A 21,541-nucleotide genomic window follows, 5' to 3' on the forward strand; every position below is an offset into this window, starting at 1 on the left:
ACATATGAACCCTTATTGCATTAGGAAACAATCATGCAGCCTGTGAGTGAACTTCTACTAAGTTTCATTTTAAGCATCTACTTAGTATTTAAGAATGCTAGATTTAATTTTACTTATGTGTTCAATAGCTAGATGATCATAAGGTGAATTTTTTTTTTACCGTAATTGAGGACATCCAATTAATTGGAGGATTTTACTTTGTTAGCTTACAAAAGGAGCCTCATCTATTATATCTATTGTTATTTTCTTTTTTATGAACATAATTAATGAGGAAAGAGAATATGGTCACTAAGGTGCACATTGTTGGCTCCTCTTAATTAGTCTAGCACTTCAACTAAGATCGCCATCTTTTATAGCAAGGTCTCTTAATTGTTGCAGCCATCTTTTATGTCGTTGTATTCTCTTCATTGTCCGATTTCGTTTGATTTAATTTGTTGAATAGTTCTTTGTTTATATCGTAATCATTTTTACACGTTAAAGTTAAATTCTTTAAAATTATGAGTTCTATATCGATCTATTAATTAAGTTTCATTGTGCATCTAATTGTATATACATTTTCTTTTTATAGGATTTGATCTTTTTTTTTGAAAAAATAATCGGTTTGTACATATTTCTTAAAAAAAAAAATCTTTTGTTTTGCACACATTTTTTTTCTCACGGCTTGAAAATGTAGCATGTTTGAACTATTAACCAATTTAGAGTTCAACACCAACTCAGCCACAAATCTTCTTCAATAAACATATATAAACTCATTAAGCCTATTATTGGTTTGAAGCCTTCATTTATTTGGTCTCCATTTTTTTTCTTTCTAAATTTTTTTCCCCCTGGTTTTTAATGATTAGGAATTAGGATGGTGAAACCTCACCAATTCAAGGACCACCTATTAATTAGCTAAGGTAGCTTCGATCATTTTATTTTATTTTATTTTTAAAGTAATGTGAACACTTAATTCACTTTCTTAGAGTGTAATGAAATTTACAACGTGCCCAACTAAAGCTACCCATGAGACTCCAGTAGTACTTCACAGGTAACAACGAACATGCATGCAATGAAGAATCCCCTTGGCTCAGTTCCAGTTGGGTACAAGGTCTTGACGGTGGTAGAACATATCATCGATGTCGTAGCTCAATCATGATTCTGATTCCGAATCAGGTATGACTGTTTATTTCCTATGATCACCATTTTCTAATTTACCATTCACTTTTATTAATTATATCTTTCCAATAGTTATCTGTTGTTACCTGTTCATCAAGTATGATAAATATACATGGTGGATTAAGTAGGCAACCCCATCTTGCTCGACCATATACTAAATTGTTTTAAGACCCAATTGAGATGCACAATTCACAAAATTAGAACTTGATTTTCAAATATGCTTCTCACACCTTATATTCAATTGTAGTTTGGATCATCTATCAATCAATTGTGGTCAATTAATTACCATATCTATTCGGGTTTTATTTGTTCTTTGATTCAATGACTATTATTTTTATATCAATTGAATTTCCTTTCATAAATTTGGTTATCCCTGGATTGTCGGTCTTTAATATTTCTCACCGAACTCTGACTTCTCTCACTAGAATGATTTTTTTTGGGTTCACCTATCTTTCTGATTCAGTTAAGAACTTTCGAGCTCTGTGAGATTGTCCACGTCATAGGGGTATTATGAGAAAATAGTCCTAATCTAAAAGGTTTCCTAATGTAAAACATTCACTTCAAAATTTAGAAACTTCAATCTGTAAGTTTCGTAATGATGAAAATAAAATTTAGAAAGGAATAAAATCTAATAAAAAACTTTCATTATCCTCATAAATCCTTAGAGATCTTCTCTAACAGTCTGTGTTACTGAAGCTTTGTTATAACCTTAAGAGTGCTTCCAATATTTTGCTTTGTTATAACCTTAAGAGTGCTTCCAATATTTTCACACTTATTGGATTTTCACAACCAACCTCACTAGGAAAAAAGATGCTCGAAGCTAAGCTATTCTATTTACCTTTCAAAGATAGATCCCATTTATTTAGTTCCATTGCATCGCCTTTGGTTAGTTTGATTAATTCTTCCCTTTGACTTGGTTCAATATCTTTAAAGGAAGTGAACTCGAGGGAGAGTTAATACTCCGTTTCAAAAGAAAAGGGATTCTACCTGTTGAGGAATAAATTGTTTTTTGATAATTAGTTATTGAGTTGTTCTTTTTTATTGATCCTGGAAAAGCCAAGATGTGTTTTGCAATTTTATTTTTTTGAAACTCAAGATAGAGTGGTAAGTTTGCATAATAATGGATTGTCTATACTCCATAGTGATATTAGAGCATCTTTAGGAGAGCTACCAAAAACACACCAAAATTTTGAACCAAAAAAACACCAAACCAAAAAAATACCAAGCAACTTTAGGAGCAACATCAAAATTTCACCAAGCAACTACGCGGTTTTGCCAAAACCGCGCCATATAGCCCAAGCGGTTTTGCCAAAACCGTGCCACTAAAGCCCAACTGACAGGCCCAAGCCTATGCGGTTTTCAGAAAACCGCGTGGTGTTCAGAACACCACGTGCTACTTCTATGCAAAACTCATAATTTTTCAAGTTCTATGCACCACAGTTCTAATTTTTATAAAAAGCGCACGCGGTTTTGCCAACACCGCCCCCATAGAAGCCCAAGCCCACGCGGTTTTGCCAAAACCGCGCCATAGAAGCCCATTTAGCAGCCCAAGCCTACGCGGTGCTGGGAAAACCGTGTGAGGGATTTGATACAACATCAAACCTGGAACCAAATATTGGCTGATTTGGTGTTTGGTTTGGTGTTTTTTGGTGTTTCCATCAACATGTAGCTCTCCTGAAGTTGAAAAAACACCAAATTTGGTGTTTAGGTGCTAGGTTGATATCACTCCTAAAGATGCTCTTAGGATGTTATCTTATAGATAAAGATCTAAACACATATATTGAAGCGTGCACCTGTGAGTGTATCAAAGGGGGTTCTTCTTAATATAGCACACCAGCCAGCATATCCCTAGATTCTCTATATTTGTTTGTATTCCATTCCAAAATAACCTAGAGAATATCTTGTAAATATCCTAAAAGATATATTGTAATATCTTGTAAATATCATTTGCTATTCTATAAAAGGGACATAGGTATCTCAAGGAGAATACCGATTCACAATATTCTTGAGTCTTTGACATGGTATCGGAGCCCTTTTTTTTTTTTAAAAAAAAATGAATTTTTTTCTTGTTTTCGTTTTCTTAGCGTTGCGTGGTTTCGTTTTCTTAGCATTGTGGTTGAGCCTTTCACGACAGTCTAGGGGTTTCGTTTTCTTGGCGTTATTGTATTTTCTCGATATGTCTTGTGAGAAAAGTGATTTTATTTGCATTCGACTCACTGGGAAGAACTATTCTGCCTGGGCCTTTCAGTTCATGTTATTTGTAAAGGGAAAGGAGCTTCTTGGCCATCTGGATGGCACTACTGCAGCCCCTGATGCTGTGAAAGAACCGGCCAAATTCACTTCTTGGGATAACAAGGATGCCAAAATTATGTCTTGGATCCTTGGATCTGTGGAACCCCAGATTCTCTTGAACCTGCGCCCCTACAAGACAGCTCATGCAATGTGGACTTACTTGTAGACCATCTACCATCAGTTTATCGCCCTCGCCCCGGTTTCAAATTTTGAATTTGAAATGGGTAACTACTCTCAAGGTCGTTGTCCATTGAAGAATTTTATTACGTTTTTCAATTTGTGGGAAGAATATTCAGATATTATTTCTGCAACTCTTCCTACTAATGGGTTGGATATTATTCAACAAGTACATGAGGTTAGCAAAAGGGATCAGTTTCTTATGAAACTTAGGTCAGAATTTGAACCTGTGAGGTCTCAGTTAATGAATAGAGATCCCGTTCCTTCTTTGGTTGTGTATTTGGGGGATTTATTTCGCGGAAGAACGAGACTACTCACTCGGGCCTCTATGGAACAAGAAAGTCTTTGTCCTCCTCCTCAGTCGCCTATAGTGCTCAACATCGATCCAAGAGATGGGATCCAGCCAATACTCAATGCTTCAGCTGTAAGGATTTTGGCCACATAGCCAAAAATTGCACTAAGAAGTTTTGCAACTATTGTAAGGAGTCTGGTCACATCATCAGTGAGTGTCGGATCCGGCCACCAAGAAGGTGCTTATTCTGCGGTTGCTAATTCTGGTTCCCCTGCTCCTATTGTTCATGCTCATGCTGCTACATCCTCACCTCTCTCTCAGGATATGTTACACCAAATTGTTTCTGCACTCTCGGCTTTAGGCTTCTCAGGTAACAAAAAATCATCCTCTCAACCTTGGTATCTTCGGGGGCTTCCAATCATATGACAAATAATTAAACTTCTCTTCAGTATCTCAAATCCTATGTTGGTCCTCTTAAAATTCACACGGCAAATGGTAGCTCTCTACCTATTACTGTCGTGGGTGACTATAACAACCCTATTTTTTTTATTCTCCTTTTTAATTAAATATATATATAAAGTTAAATAATAATAAAAAGAAAAGATAAAGATAAACATAGAATCATAAAAACGTGGGAAGTGGGATGAGTAGTTGCTGGAAATAAGGGATGGGGGTTTCGGGTGTTTTGGTTTTACCAAACACTCGTTCTTGTTTTTGGGGGGAGTTTTTTTAAGAGAAAAAGAAAACAAAAAGAGAAGAGACATGCTCTAAAAGAGAGAGAGAGAGAGATGTGCAATGGTGTGACTTTCGGTTTCGTTTCTTTTCGCTGGTTTTTGCTTTTCTGATCAATTCACAAGTGAGTAGTCTAAATCTTTTCTTTACAACTTTATTTGATTGATGAGCATATAACTTCTTTTAGTTATTTATTTAATTTATTAATTAGAATTTTGGGATGAAAAATTATTAATTGGATCAAAAGAGATAAATGGCGTACTGAGTTACTGACTCAAGGTTTATTTCTGCTATATTTTAGATAGTCGTGGGTATGTTGTTATAGCCATGGGTGTTCTGTAGGCTATTGGTTGCTTTCAAGTATTTCAGTATATATGTGAGAACTTTATATTTTCTTTTGTAAGGCTTTGATTATAGCTACTGTTGTAATTAGTAATGAATTGTATAAATTGGGGTGTTAACTCTTCAGAAAATCAGCATAAGTTAATGAGGAAGTAGCCTAGAATACCTATTAAAGCTCCAAGGCAGAACGGTAACAAGTTGTTGAGGCAGACAAGATTTTCTTTCAAAGGTCCGTTCTTGTTGTTGTTCAACATTATTAATACTATATATCATAATGAGTTTATATTTTTTTTGAAGATATAATATTAGAAATATTACTGAGCTAGAACTCCTGCAAAGGATTTGATCGGACTTAAAAGTGTATGCAACCTTTTGTACTCATTCATATCCGATTCCAACTCTTCGAATGCCCACCCCCATCATTCTCGTACTCATTCTGAAGGAGATATTATCTTAAGAGCCTCAAATGTGGGCTACAATGGCTTGGACGATTATTTCTCCATTAAATTACAAGATAAAAATACGAGTGTAGAGAAGTTCGATCTGAATATTGCTATTCCTGAGGTGGAGATGGTATTTGAATCAATGAATATTGCTTAGTGGGTGGTTAATTGTTGGGGTTCATACATATGTTGATTTCATGAAACTAAAAACTAGAACACTTATACTTATGTCCTGTTTTGGAGCTGATTTTCTTATACTTCGAGTTTAAGTTAGATTTTCCTCTAAACACGAAAAAGTAAGGTCTGAAAGTCTGCTTTCCAACCCAATTGACCTCATTGCATTCCGAGGTTTTTGGATATGGTTACGGTGTTCGGAAGTTAGCATGTCAGAATTTGTTGACTGCAGAAATCCGGTCTGTGCCTGGTTTGGAATCGAGTTTTTACATAGTTAGGGTCAGATTCAAACTCTCACCAAAACATAAAAAAATGAGTTTTCTGAGTCTTCTTTCCAACCCAATTGGCCTCGACGCATTCCGAGGTCTGTGGAGATAGATATAATATCTGGAAGTTCGGTTGACAGAAAACAATGCATCAGAAATCAGTTTCTTCGCACTGTGTTCAAGTCCAGTTTTAAAATAGTTAGGGTGAGAGTTAGAATTCTTATAAAACATAAAAGAGTAAGATTTGGAAGTCTTCTTTCTATTCCAATTGGCCTCATCGCATTCCGAGGCCCGTGGCATTTATTTTGGTGTTTGGACGTTTGACTGGCAGAAAACAGTGCGTCAGAAATTAGTTTCTTCACACTGTGTTCGAGACTAGTTTTGGCACATTTAGAATGAGATTGGGTTTTCTTGTAAAACATAAGAAAGTAATTTCTGTGTGTGAGCTTTTCAACGCAAAAAGCCTCGATGTATTTAGACACCTGTGGAAAGAGTTGTGTCATTCGGAAGATAGTCCGTCAGAAATCTAGTTTGCTAAAAAATTAGGATTTTTACCGTTTTCAACTTAAGTTTTCTTCTAGATGGGCTGAGGTTGGGCCTTCTAGTTCTACATGGAAAAGTATGTCTACATACCCTAGTTTCTAAATATTTAAGTTACATGTAATTTGGATGAATGTAGGAAAAACTATAGCATTTACTATGTGGCTGATAATAACTACGAAGGCTTGATTCCAATCTTGAAAAATTTGGATACGTAGGCAGCTTTGAGCAAAAGTGCAGCCACTACACTACACTATATCTATAATATATATATTAGTTTGTGTGATAACTAAATGATTGTGTTAGAAATTACTGTTGTTTTGAGACTACATAAATATATATGTGTGAGATAGAAATTGTATATGAATATAGACTTTAGTATATGTGGATCTGTTTTGGACATTAGTGTGTGTGGACTTGAATTTAGGCTAATGAACTATTTGTTTACGATATTGTGTATATGAGTGTGGTTATGTAAATTGTATTTGTTTGATTATAAGTCTGTTTACATTCAATGATATTTAAGTGCTTGATTTGCCTTGACGCGCGAAAATGACTCTCTGCATGTGTGGTCTGTTTTGACATGAGTAATGCTAGTATAATTATAAGTGATAATAATGTTTTAATGTGTCACCCACATCTTTAGAACTCTCCATACCTCAGGATTTGGTAATGAGATATTATGACTTGTGATGTCATGTGATAGATGGGTATTCATTGAATGTGCCATGAATGACCCAATAGTTTGGACTACCCTAGAGAGGAACTAAGGTATTCGCCTTGCGGGTTGATCATATTTCTTGAATGTACGGAAATGTAGGTTTGGGTATTCCTTGAATGTGGCAGGAATGACTCAGGGCATTCATTGAATGTGCCATGAATGGCCCGTTAGTGTTATGATAGGTATTCCTTGAATGTGGCGGGAATGACCCAAGGTATTCATTGAATGTGTCATGAATGACCTGAGATTTTATGGCAAAAAGGCTGTGATTATGTGTATGGAAAGCCCAGAGATGGCTGTGATATAGTGATACTCGGTGGGAGAGAGGCATACGTGTATTTGTAATTTGGCAAATGTGTGGAGTGCAAATCGTGGAGTAGGAATTAAAAGTTGGGTTGAGTCTGTTTATAAATGAGTCAACAAGATAATTAATAAGCAAAGTGAAATATTGATTTTATGTATGAGTGAGTTATTGCCTATGAATATTTATGTATTATGATGTATATGCTTTCTTACTGAGAAATATATACGTGGTTTGTATGAGTTGATACTCACAAGGGATGAATGTACTTCTTGGGTGTGATATTTCCCCGTTCTCATAAGTAGACGAGTGGTTTTTAAGTAAAAATATATTAATTGTGTGATGTTATGGATGTGAAGTGTGACTCTGAATAATATTAGTAAATGATTGTGATTTCTATGTGACTGCGAAATGACTATAACTTGATATGTTATTATGAAAATATTAATAACTTGTGATAGTCTGAGATCTATGGTTATGTACGCCGAAACTTTATGACATAATGATGTCATATGAATGATTAACCTTGATATAGGTGGTATGATACGTAGTATTCTCCGAATATACGGGACGAACCAGGTTATATCAATTAGACTTAAATGTCTTAAATGAGGTTTGGTTATGAATAAAAATTTGACTGACTGAGATAAATCATTTTATTGTGTTGTCTAACTCTGTTTTGCAGAAGGGTAGGATCTATTAATCTTTTATGCATGGACGTAAATATCCTACCCTAAGACGACGTGTTGGCTTAAAGGTAAGGTATACCAAACTCATATTTAATTAGGTTATCATATGTGCATTTAATAAATGGAATGTAAGTGGTATTTATGTTGTGAGTTATTTTGAAAATTGGGAATGATGAGTACTGTTATATGAGATTATTGGAAATTTGTATATTGGGAAGAAACTACACGCCGTTTTGGAAAACGGAACTATATTGTCTTCCAAGTTGAAATGGTTGGTAATGTTATATTTATTAATTTGAAAAATTATTATATATATTTTATTGATAGTCTACTCATACCAGCAAATTCAATTTGCTGACCCATGTTTGCTTTGTTTTGCAACGTGGGTGTGTTTTTGGGAACATAGATGGTGGAATGCAGCGGATGAAGACGCTTGATTGGGATTCGCTCTTGGAGTCTTACTAGTATAAGTTTTATGAAGTATAAAGTCTTGATTTGAAACAGATGTAATAGAGTGGTTTAGTAAATTCTTGAATTTGTACATTAAGAGTTGTTCGTTTGGTTTTAATTTGATCTCATATTTTAATATCGTGGTTGTTAATGGATTATTAGGGTTTTGTTTCATCCTGGATTTTCAGAAGATGAAATATGGTGTGGATAATTCCCTATTTTTAATTTTCTGGAAATTTGGGGTGTGACAGTGACATTTCTCCCATTATAAAAAATGTCTTGGTTTCTCCCCAATTATCTACGAATCTAATTTATGTTGGTCAACTTGTTAATAATAATTGTAATGTGATTTTTTCTTCGTCTGGTTATGTGGTGTAGGATCAAATGTCACAGAAAACAATTGTGAAGGGTCCTAAGGAGGGGTGACTATTCCCATTGGTCATACATCCCAAATCTAGTTCTTTCATTTATGCATGGTCTTCTTTTTGTACTAGTTCTAATTTGCGTCCTAAGGATTGGCATCGGCACCTAGGCCATCCTAATCCTCGGGTACTTCATACATTGTTTCAACTGGTTTTCTATACAATAAAAACTCTGTTTCCCTTGATTCGTTGTCTTTTGATTGTTCTTCTTGTAAGCTAGCTGAGAGCAAAAGTCTACTTTTTCTCAATCTGGGTTCACATGCTTCTCAGCCCTTTGATATTGTGCATAGTGATGGTTGGGGAATTTCTCCTGTCATCTCTTATGCACAATACAAATATTTTGTAACCTTCATTGATGACTATAATAGGTTTACTTGGATTTATTTCTTGCGTGCTAAAAGCGAGGTTTTCTCAATCTTTAAAAATTACCTTGCACTCATTAACAATCAATTCAATTCCTCTATCAAGAGTCTTTGATCTGATTTAGGAGGCAAATATCTGTCAAATGAGTTTCAACACTTTCTTCAAGAATGAGGAATTCTTTCTCAACGATCTTGTCCAGCTACTCCACAACAAAATGGAGTGGCTGAACGTAAGAACAGACATCTTCTTGACATGGTTCGGGTTTTACTTCTAGAATCCTCTGTTCCTCCTCGTTTTTGGTGTGAAACTTTATCTACTACTGTTTATCTCATAAATAGAATGCCTACTCCTGTGCTTGATAATATTTCACCATATTTTCGTTTATTTGGGAATCATCCTCGTTATTCTAATCTGCATACATTTGGTTGTGTTTGTTTTGTTCATCTTCCCCCGCATGAAAGAACTAAGCTTTCTGCTCAATCTGTGAAATGTGCATTTCTTGGTTATAGTTCTCATCAGAAAGGTTTTTTATGTTATGATCATGACGCTCATCGTTTACACATTTCACGACATGTTGTTTTCTTTGAAAATCAAAATTTTTTTCTCTCTCATGCGGATCCTGCGCCTTCTATATATTCTATTCTTCCTGATTTTTCCACCCCTGCTATTCCTACAAATCAATTTCAGCCAGGTCTAGTTTATACTAGACGCTCTCGCCCCTTGGTTACTCTTTCTCTGGACCCTCCTGATTCTCCTGTGACGATTGATCCGGCACCCTCTCTGGCAGTTGTTCCTAGACGATCTACCCGAGTTTCTCATCCTTTTGATTGGTATGGTTTTTCCTCACATATTTCCATGACTGCCACTCTCTCCTCTATTTCCATTCCTAATTCTTATAAATAGGCTATGGCACATGAATGTTGGCAACAGGCCATGCAGGCTGAACTCGATGCGCTTGAGCAAAATCAAACGTGGGATGTAGTACCTTGTCCTTCCTTGGTGAATCCTATTGGTAGTAAGTGGGTGTTTTCTGTTAAGCTTCGGTCTGATGGTTCTTTGGAACGTTACAAAGCTCGATTAGTAGCCCTGGGCAACCGACAAGAGTATGGCATAGATTATGATGAGACATTTGCCCCTGTTGCCAAGATGACTACAGTTCGGCTTCTTCTTGCCTTGGCTGCCTCACATTCTTAGCACTTACACCAAATGGATGTTAAGAATGCTTTCTTGCATGGGGATCTTAAGGAAGAGATTTACATGAAACTTCCTTCTGGTATGGCACTTCCTACCCCTAACTCCGTTTGCAAGCTGAAACGTTCTTTGTATGGTCTTAAGCAGGCTCCCAGGGCATGGTTTGAAAAGTTTCGTAGCATACTACTCGGGTTTTCATTTACCCAAAGTCAATATGATGCATCCTTATTTTTTCACAAGAGTAAAGATGGCATGGTCTTTCTATTGGTGTATGTGGATGATATTATCATCTCGGGTTCAGATGTGACACTTATTACGAAGCTGCAACAACATTTACATACAGTATTTCAAATGAAAGATCTTGGGGCACTCACTTATTTTCTTGGTTTAGAGATTCGCTCTCAACCACACGGGTTGTTTCTTAATCAACACAAGTATACACAAGATCTGGTCCACCTTGCACGACTGGAAGACACCACTTCAGTTGATACTCCTCTTGAAGTGAATGTAAAATTAAGAAAGGATGAGGGTGACTTTCTTGATGATCCTACCTTATATCGACAATTAGTAGGGAGTCTAATTTATCTCACTATTACTAGACCTGACATTTCTTATGCAGTTCATATTGTTAGCAGGTTTATGGCTTCACCACGACATCTTCACATGGTAGCTGTTCGTCAAATTGTACGGTATATTTTGGGGACTCCCCATCGGGGATTATTTTTCCACATGGCAAAGCACTCAATCTAGTATCATACGGTGATGCTTTGATTGGGCCACGATGTCCGATTCTCGGCGATCTACAATTTGGATGGTGCGTTTTTTTTTTGGTGATTCGCTTATTTCATGGAAATGTAAGAAGCAAGATTGTGTATCAAAATCATCTATCGAAGTTGAATATCGGCCATATGGGTCCCTCCGCTTTCGAAGTGGTCCGGCCGCGGAGATTCTCTTTGAGTTAGGTTTTCCTCAAACCAACCCAACTCCCCTCCATGGCGATAATACTAGTACTATACAGATTGCTGCAAATCCAGTGTTTCATGAGAGAACAAAACATATAGAGGTTGATTGTCATTATATCCGAGATGCCTATGAAGCAAAGGTTATTACTCTGCCTCACATTCCTACCGAACATCAGGTCGTTGATCTTTTTACTAAGGCAATGACAAGACAACGACATCAGTTCCTTGTTAGCAAATTGATGCTTGTTGACTCACCAACATCAATTTGAGGGAGGGTGTCAAAGGGGGTTCTTCTTAATATAGCACACCAGTCAGCATATCCCTAGATTCTCTAGATTTGTTTGTATTCCATTCCAAAATAACCTAGAGAATATCTTGTAAATATCCTAGAAGATATATTGTAATATCTTGTAAATATTATTTGTTATTCTATAAAAGGGACATAGGTATCTCAAGGAGAATACCGATTCACAATATTCTTAAGTCTTTGACAAAGTGAACTTTTACTAACTTTCATTTTGAAGCATCTACTTAATAATTTAAGTGCTAGATTTATGTAAGTGTTCAATAACCTTTAAGAAATGACACTATGACCATTAGCACATTTCACCCTATACATTCTGCAAGGGCTTAAGCGTAAACTGAGAAAGAGAAAACCTCAAGGCATGATCCAAGCACGTATTTGCTTAGGAACCTAACCTACGAAGGGGCACATTGTTGTTCCTCTTGATAAGGGCGCGCAGGTCCAGAATGCTCTCTAGCAACCTTTCTAACAAGAACATAAACTCCAGCCCCAAATTGTTGATCCAACACCTGATTAAAGGAATCAAGAACTTAACCGTAAATTCATTGATAAGATTACAAACTGTCTACACTTCCTACCTATTGTTTCTTTCTTTTGCCTTCATTTTTATTTCTGCTTTTGTATCCTACGAAGTGCAGACCTTATATGTGAGATGACATCATACTCATATAATCAACTAAGCAAAGAAGCTCATATATGGTGAAACTTAAGTACTTTTGTGACTTTCTTTCGATTTATATTGTTATATGATGTGGCATGTGTTATGTGTTACCTAGCTAGGGGGAGGGAACAAATTGTATTTGGGATAATCACTCGATTAATTAGTTCCCGATTATTTTCGATTACTAGGACTAATCACTATGCGCAAAGTGTTTGTTTGTAGGAATAACTTGAGAATCTACAAAATGAATTTGATATAAGCATGATATGTTAGCAATTAGTATTAGCCTGAAACGTTAGTCCTTGACAGCAAGGCGATATATATCCTTTTTATATTTTTTAATTGATCTTTGATAGTAATATTACTACCTTCAATTCTCTAATTGATGCACATTTCCACTCATTTGTGGTGTTAGATTTCTTGCAGACAGGCATTCATGGATGAACATGAGAATAATGTTAGCTAAGTGAACGGTGATCATATATACGAGCACTTTCTACGCACTATGAAATGGATGAAGCCTTGAATTGGCTGATGAATATGTCTCAAATTCATTCCCTCAGGTATTACATATTTACACTAAGTTATTGGGTTTTTTTTTTTTGCAAATCTATCCTTAGTAATTTGAACTCTGAAAATATTTAGCGATTTGGTAAGTACGAGAGTCAGAGTTCCTGAACTAATCAATAATTTGTATGGTGAAGACATTGAACTAAGTTATTAGTTGATATTGCATACTGACAGTTTAACCCTACATACATAGTTTTCCCAATAAAAAGTGGTAAATGGATAATAATGTTTGAACTTGACGGGGATGATAATAACCATTTAGGTTTATAATTTGGGCAACATAATTAAGACATCTGTTTTTTTGTTTCTTGAAAAACCTATAAGAGCTCGCTGCATTTAAAGTTTAAAACAGAACGGTATTGTCGGCTTCGTTGTTGCAAAGCCAATGCTCTTCAAGACATTGAAGGAACTTATCAGTCAAAAGCTTCTAATTGAAGGGATACTTTGTTTATGTCGGTCCCATTGGTCCCATTGAGTTGCCTGTAGTTTACAGGTACTATAACATGTGTATAACATGTGTAGTACTAATAATACGTAGTATTAGTGTAAAAGTTTGTAGTGGTGAAGTAATTTCCGAGTTACATCGTTTATTGTGTATTGTCAGTGTCTGAATTTAAGTTTGTATATTTATTATTATTAGTAGTAGTAGTAATATAGCTATTATAGTGTTATTGTTATTCTTATTATTGCACTTCCTTTTTTCAGGGATTTACGTACCCCGTAAGATCACACTTTCTGGAAGATGTTCTAGAAATGACTGGATACAAATTGACTTCATTTAATCAGATTGATGATTTCGTCTCTGTAAAGAAAGAAGAAAAAAGTCAGCTACGTTTCGCGAGAGAGGGTTTTGGTATTTTTCAGAGAGAGAGACTTGACTATTTGAGAGAGAATGAGCTTGCCAAAGATTAAATTTGTCATATGGTATTTTACTATTGAAGATGTATTTTACAGAGCGAATAAGATTTTGGCTCTATGTTCGAGCTCACTGTTTCGTTGTTTGTTTCAGTCTCCATCATCTGCGCGAGCTGATTATAGTAACCTCATAAAGCTTCTCTTGAACGGTACTGATGTACTTGCTGTACTGCTTTCTCTCTTTAACTACTTACATTGTATGCTTTTGTTTGTGGGATTTTTTTATAAACTTTTTCGGCAATGAAGATCTTTGGATCCTGCGAATTGAGTAATGTGTATGTAGATATTGCATGCACTGAAAAATTAAGCTTTTGGTTTAGGACTGCCAAGGCAAGGCATGGTTGTGATGCTTCAAAAGTATTGGCGTTGGATAACAATGCTATTTTTTGTCTTCTGACATCTATTTAAATCATGTGATTATAATGTTTTTCCTTTTTCTTACTCCTTCAAGTAATTTAATCATCTATATTTAAGTCATCTGATTGGAATTCTATCATTTTCCTTGCTCCTTACGATAATTTTAATCACATTAATATTGTTGTCTCAAGCTTGGTTTGTCCTGTCAGCTCTCTTTGTCCCGGCCTTTTGCCAACAATAGCAGCTCCTTATGATATTTATCTCTTGGACTTTTATTAAATGAAATGAAGAAAGAATGCCTATGTTCACAGACCGTCTTACAGAGAATATGGCTAGAACATCTTATGCAAGACTATGCATAGAGATTGACTCAACATGCCCATATCCAACAGATATACCAATAGTGTTAGATCAACGACTAGTATACAAAGTGGCCTTCAAATATAACTAGAAGCCACCGTGTTGCAGTACTTGCAATGTTTTTGGGCATACCAACCAAACATGCCCGAAGGAACCTAAGGTAGAGAGGGAGGTTAAAAAAGTTTGGCTAAAAAGAGAAACTAAAACTGAAGAGGTGAATGTCGTTACTGTGAAAGAATGTCTACAGAAAGAGGTTACAGAAACAACACAAACCCAGGAACAGGAAGTGCAAGAAGTGCACTCTGTTGATGATGGAAAAGGGTGGGAATCTCCAACAAAAAAACATACATGCAGAGCGAGAAACACAACTAATGAGCTGAAATCAGAAGGTAATGAGATGACTGACAGATGCTCGAGGGCTTTTGCAGACAACAAGGACTTACACAAAGGAGTTGTAGACAGAGCAGAAGACATGAGGCCAAGGGTTCTACTGCAACACGGGGAAAACACAGTCAAGCATTTGAGTATAGCAACAACACAGCATGAAGAGGGTACAGAAACAAAGAAAGTCACACCACACTCAGTGCATCAAGGAATTTCATCAAAGAGTGACAAGGTTAGTAGCAGCAGAAAAGAAGGGCCTAATATCACCCCCCTTAGGCATCCCCCACCTGCTTAAATGATCAAGGTTGATTGCTGGAATATAATATGAGGAAACTTAACAAAGCATGTAAGCAAGTGGAAGTTAACGAAATGGTTAGGAAGCACAACATCAGTATAATGGGCATGGTAAAGAAACGAGGCAAGCAGGAAAAGAGAGAGACAGTGATTACAAAAACCTTCAATTAATCTAAGGAATGGCAGAAAGTTTGATAATAAAAAATTTTACACACATTAGTTAGTGAGGGCAATGATTGAGGAAACAAGAATCAAGCTAATGACAGGTGCAACGGAGATGGAACAAGGACCAGAAACACAACGATATGCTGGAGTAAAAGGTAAGAAAAGGAAACCGAAGCTCAGCATATGGCAGAAGGCATAAATGGGTATGTATAATCTAAACACAGACGGAATCCAAGGGCTGTTAGGGGGTTGGGTAGCTGGCTTTCAAATGGATGAGGGAGAAGTAAATGTGGCAAGTCACGGGCAAACCAGCAACCATTCGATAGAATCAAAAGAACTGCAAGCAGTAGAGCAAGGTAGGAATTTGGCAATTCGGCATGGAATCAGGAGGATTAAAGCACAAAATGACTCTATGAGTGTTATTTCTTTCTTAACTAAGAAGAGTCAACATCCTTGGCAACCAGAGAAGATGCTCAGAAGCATTGACCGCACGAAGGAATTGTTTGAACATTTTAGCTTTATCCGTGCTTCTAGGGAGTCCAATAAGATAGATGATTTTTTAGCTACAAATATTCAAACAACTTATGTAGAGTTGGGACCAAGTTATTTTCTCCGAAGATGTAAAGAAAATTACTACTTCGTACATTCTCTCTCTCTCACATAGAAAATAATATGTGAGAGAGAGAGAGAGAGAGAGAGAGAATGTAACAAAATTATTACTTTTATTTTCTAATAAAAAGTGGTAGGGACCTCTCTAAAAACCTTGCTTACCGATAAAAAAAATTGAAAAAAGAAATAGATCTTTCTCGAGTTTTGAATTGATTTGAGAATATTTTGCACTTGGATATACCGTTGTCCGCGCAAGAGATTAAGCCCAAGCCCACGCGGTTTTCGGTAATCCGCGACACATCAAAATTTGGTGTTCGAAACACTATGAGACAGAGGCCCAAACTAACACCAAAGCCCTCGCGGTGTTCGCAAAACCGCGTAGTTTATCCAAAACCGCAAGAGAGATTTGATACAACACCAAAACAAATACCAAATTTTCGCTGATTTGGTGTTTACTTTAGTGTTTTTTCATCTTTAGGAGAGATTGTTTGATGCTAGAATAGTCTCTCTTAAAGATGCTCTTTACTACTCCTTGAAAGAATCATTATACTTACTCCTCAAAAGAATTAGTACAAAGGAAAACTAATTTCATATGGCAGGCCTGCTATTAATTTTTTATGCTACTGATGCATCAATTATATTTCATTGGAGGAAGGCCAGTCAATACTCTGCCAATGGTAGGTAATGCAACTAATGACAGGTAATGCTCGGTAATGTTGTATTGCAGTTGTTAATAGTTTGATAAAAGTAAAAATAGTTCATCGTGAACTATCAATGTAGCATGCCCGGCTGCAGGCGGGCTAATTGGCTAGTAAATAAAGAATATTCAGCAACAAGAAAGCTAACAATGAATGGAAAGAAAAAGTACAAGGAAATTGAATAAGGATCAAGCCTAAGGAACTGTGTCAAGTTTTCAATCTATGGACAGTTTTAAAAAATAGGTGGGAGCCATTGGTAGGTCAAGTGGGAAACGAGTTCGAGTCAGAATGTGCTGTTGCTTTCGCTAGCTGAGATTGAGGGGCCTTCTGTTTTTACAAGATGTGAACTCCTGCCGTTACTGATATCAAGCCCTTGTAATCGACCAAGTTGGTCTTGCTGAAACAACTCGGAAAAGGCATGAGAATTGGCTGTAAATTGTGGATGCCTTGAAATGTTAGACTGAGAAGGATGGAACTGTTGAAACGGGATATTCTGGTTCCCACCCGCACCCAAATGTTGTGGAAAGAATGATGGAGGAGCATATGACATATGGTACGTTCCCAGGTTGAACGAGTCGCCAGAGCTCATCATTTCCCCAGTGGCAATCTTGAGCCCCTCAACTTCCTGCTTCAGTGCTTCGTTCAGAGCTGCATGTGTTTTCAACTTATTAGATTATACACTAAATCATTTTTCGAACAATAGACTACATCAGAGGAGAATACAGGATTGCGGATTAACATGCTTGTCCACACACATCTTAATGCAAAGGAGGACACAGGAAAATCGTATCATAGCTAAGTGGAAGCAATTTATGAGTAAACACTTACCATCGCGCAACTGAGCTTGTTGTTCCATAGCTTGTAAACGAAGCTTAAGTTCTGTATTCTCAGCAGCCAAAGACGATGTATCTCTCTACGAGATATAAAAAAATTAAGTCTGAGAATTAACTGGACCAATAACGAGAACAATAAAGGTTACCACAATTATTTTATAATGATGATAATAATTACTACTACATATTGCTTCTATGTCTTGTGCAACTCAATACTTTAAATGCAAAACTAAAAAATGGGGCTCTACCCATCCATTTATGTGAAATGGGAAGCAATAAAAAGATAATATGGACTTCATATTTTTGTTGTGAAAAATGGGGGTTTATATCATTGTTGTTGTGGACTTCATATATTCATCTCAAATGATCGGGTTGACAGCAGATCTCAATGCAAATCCAAGTAAATACTTACTATGGAAAAAAAAACAAAGAAAAAATTAATCACAGCTCACACATGATAAATGGAACTTATTACACACCTGGTATAGCGTGAGTTGTGCAGAAAGGGTCGTAGCTTCAGTTTGAAGTGTCTGAACTTTTCGCTCAAGTTCCAATATATAACGCGCTTTCCGCTCTTTTGAGCGGGCGGCAGACTGTCTGTTTGCCAGAATCCTGCATTTCATAACATAAATGATAAGAAATAGATAACCTCCCACTTATATGAAAATCAATTCCAAACTAATGAGTAGCTTGATGTATTAACAGATACCGGCGAAATAAACAAAGTAGCTGAAATCCTATCATAAGAGAAGAAATGAAACAAACAAGTTCTACCACTGCAGGGCCCAATCATACGCAAAAGTCACTAAAGATGACAAGGTACTTGTTCATTTGAAAGTCCAAACATGACATTGGTACTTCTTCATTTGTTAGGCCCTTGAAATCTTACATCTGATGTCGAATGCCCCTTATCAACACTTAGATGTGATTAACTGATTGAAAAATGTTTCTGGATATAATGTAAACACAAGAAATAACACACGATATTGAATATTTGCTTTTGACTTATTTTCCTACATCATTTTTTTAATCACCATTAGTTCTAGCAGAAGCTAACATAAGATGTGATGGGCATCAGCTACAACGAATTTCATCAGTCAATTGCGTATACAAACTCGAGACGAGTTCTTTTCAAACTAGGGAGAATGATGCAGAGCATTAGTTCGTCTGTCAAGTGTTATACGTGGGCGCCCCTTAGCTGAGTCCAAGCCCATGGGTCGTGAGCCCACTAATTTAAGTTATTCTATTTTAGTTGTTGACACATGTCGTGTTCCTATTGGTTTATAGTTTTTAGGATTAGTATAAATAATGGGCTGGTAATTAGGATTCAGGGGGAGTTGTGTTATTGAGAATATTTCAGAGAGAAATAAATATTTGTTTTAGTTTTAGTTGTTTTGTTTAATTCAAGAGTAGATTTGATAAACTGAAGCTTCCGCCAGTTTAATCTACATCAAGATGAGTCCTAAGATGATGTGAAGACACAAATTGAATGTTTGTCCTTCTTTTCTACTGCACTGATGTGCATTGGTGCATAACTCAAGCTTGGAGCAACTTTTGGGCATTCAAAAATGTACGTGGAAATGGGATGGGCACAAGTCATCAAATTAGGTGGATGCAGCACTTCAGCAGTTCAGTTGTATTATGAAATAGCTTCCAGTGCAGAGGTGAACTTGGGAAGACTGGTGAGATGCCTTGTGCCAAGTGTAATAGGAGTTAAGTGTACATCAACCCATGTATTCCTTCATACAGAGCTATAACTTACTCTTGAAACATGCGCTATACTAACAACGCACATTAAGTAGCTGACATTGTTGTTCTATAACAAAGATATCCAACAATAGTGGTAGATACATTGTATTTGCATCTAAAATCCCTAACTTTTACAATAACTAATTGTGCTGACTGCGTGCATGTGCAGACTTGCATTTCATCGGCTAAAACACACTAGCAATTAATAGATCTAAAACTATCACAGTTTGACAACAGTTACGTACTTATAATACCTACCAAGGAGCCAAGCAAATGAGAAACCAATATAATGATCAACCCAAGCTATGAAATCATTCAGAAATGTGATTATAATATTATATATGAGTAATGCTAAGGAGCTCCCTTTGCAAAGCTGCATATATGTAACCCTAAAACCACATTTTCCACCTTTAGGAACACTGTAGCTATCCTAGGAATCCACCAAAAACTCAGTCTTCTAGATGGGTCCCCCATTTCACAACCCCTAAAGAGTATCTCTTTTAGCATTTCTCAAAATATAAAAATAACACCAAAAGTGATTGTCCCACAAAACATTACCTAATTCCATTCAAACGATTACACAACAATTAGAATCAATAGTCTATGTATTAGTGTATTATTACATCACCCAAATAAGCTGCAGTTCATGCTACACTAGGCCTGTTTTTTACATTTAAAAGTTTTTTTTTTTTTTCTCCTTGTGTATAATGCCAAGCATCAAAATGAAACCAAATTACACATCATTAAAACAAAAAACAATGAAAATGACAATGCTTGAAATCTCTGACCTTTTAGCTCGTTTAGGATCAAGTGTCCATAACTCAGCAAGTTTATCAGGAGGCATAGCTTTCTTAGCCTCAATGGAATCACCCAACAAACTAACCGAACTAGAGCCATCAACCGAGTTGCTATACCGATGCCGAGTCCTTACAACATCCTTCTCTTCACAAGCACCACCCATAGAGCTAGGTGCATCACCACCATTAATCCTTAAATCAACGTTTTTAGACCCCATCTTGTCCATATCCATAAAAGTAGAAAACAAATCATCACCATCAAAACTCCCCGTTGTTGATCCACCAAATGGGTCAGAAGAAACAAATTCAATGTCATCTGGGATACGGAAATTTACCTCGGAATGGGCTCTTCTATGGTGAGTGGTTGTGAGGGTAGTTTTGGATTTTTCAACATTTTCGGAATCATTGGTTTCCATAATATGTTGTTGTTTGTTTGTCTTCGTTGGAAGATGGAGATGTTTTTTAAGGTTGTTTGGATCGTTTGTTCGGTTTGCATTGTTTTTTTTTGGTTTAAGGATAGAAAGATAGTTATTAACGGAAAGTGTTAATTTTTAGGAGTTTTTAAGTTTGGAAATAATAATAGGATTATTCATGAAATCTCGATCGATGCCAACTTAAATACTGTGCTATGAAATTTCAGTATATACCGATATATGGGCAATACTGGATGTATGTGGCATATGTGCTATGCCTATGTGTACGGACCTACATAAACCTCTAGCTTATCTTTTTCAGTACACGGACTTAATTTTGTGCTGACACACCTAGTAGTACTGTATGTAGCAGGCAGCAGCACTCCTGATCAGGAGAGTGGGTTTGCTAACCAAAAGGATCGTCAAGATGCTGTAGCAAGAAGCTTGGAAGCATAGTTACTTTTATCCTAAAAGCAAATAATGGCCCAGGACAATATTGAGTTTCTGATTGGGGCATCTCCAATCCAGGGGGTAAACTTTACACTCGGAAAGCCCCATAGGTAATTAGCTAATAGCTAATATAGCGAATTGGGAATTCTCCATCTGGATACAAATTGTTAAAAAGCTCAAGAGTCATTTGGAGTGAAATATGGAAGTTAAAATATATTTGAATTTTACTTGCATTGACGTCCCTCTTTGCTTAAAATTATTGATTTGTAATTTTTAAACTCAGACTTAAAATTGGTTCCGGTAAATTTGTTACATGGGTTTTAAAACAACATGTCATTGGTCCTCTACCGAGTTGTATTGCCAACTCTGGATGGGCCGCTATGCCGGTAGGATAGTTATTGGAAAATAAAAATTTTGAATGCCCTACTAGAGTTAAGTGGTTCATAATATTTGTATAGTGAAACTGTAAA

General features: G+C 36.4%; 1 protein-coding gene and 2 long non-coding RNA genes across 5 annotated transcripts; 2 read left to right on the forward strand and 1 right to left on the reverse strand.

Moving 5' to 3' along the window:
• The first annotated feature begins 840 nt into the window (after window positions 1-840).
• LOC147490219 (uncharacterized) lies at window positions 841-14,390 on the forward strand. 3 transcript variants are annotated; one of them, XR_015201489.1, is made up of 5 exons: window positions 841-896; window positions 1,015-1,152; window positions 12,893-13,040; window positions 13,753-13,971; window positions 14,057-14,390. It is a non-coding gene; the product is annotated as an uncharacterized LOC147490219 (long non-coding RNA). The 3 variants fall into 3 exon arrangements; XR_015201487.1 differs by having other exon boundaries at window positions 13,753-14,390; XR_015201488.1 differs by having other exon boundaries at window positions 12,904-13,040; window positions 13,753-14,390.
• On the forward strand, window positions 4,518-8,710 carry LOC147490220 (uncharacterized). Its single transcript, XR_015201490.1, has 3 exons — window positions 4,518-4,772; window positions 8,121-8,192; window positions 8,531-8,710. It is a non-coding gene; the product is annotated as an uncharacterized LOC147490220 (long non-coding RNA).
• A 2,445-nt stretch (window positions 14,391-16,835) lies between the features above and the next one.
• On the reverse strand, window positions 16,836-20,765 carry LOC147490221 (transcription factor RF2b-like). The gene is made up of 4 exons (XM_086571376.1): window positions 20,200-20,765; window positions 18,142-18,274; window positions 17,658-17,742; window positions 16,836-17,477 (listed from the first exon to the last, which is right to left on the reverse strand). The coding sequence occupies exons 1-4, from the start codon at window positions 20,622-20,624 to the stop codon at window positions 17,113-17,115; spliced, it is 1,008 nt and encodes a 335-aa protein (XP_086427502.1). The 5' UTR covers window positions 20,625-20,765; the 3' UTR covers window positions 16,836-17,112.
• Between the last annotated feature and the right edge of the window lie 776 nt (window positions 20,766-21,541).

Source organism: Coptis chinensis, chromosome 7 (genome assembly GCF_015680905.1).
Source record: "Coptis chinensis isolate HL-2020 chromosome 7, ASM1568090v1, whole genome shotgun sequence".
In the NCBI taxonomy this organism is placed as follows: domain Eukaryota; kingdom Viridiplantae; phylum Streptophyta; class Magnoliopsida; order Ranunculales; family Ranunculaceae; genus Coptis; species Coptis chinensis.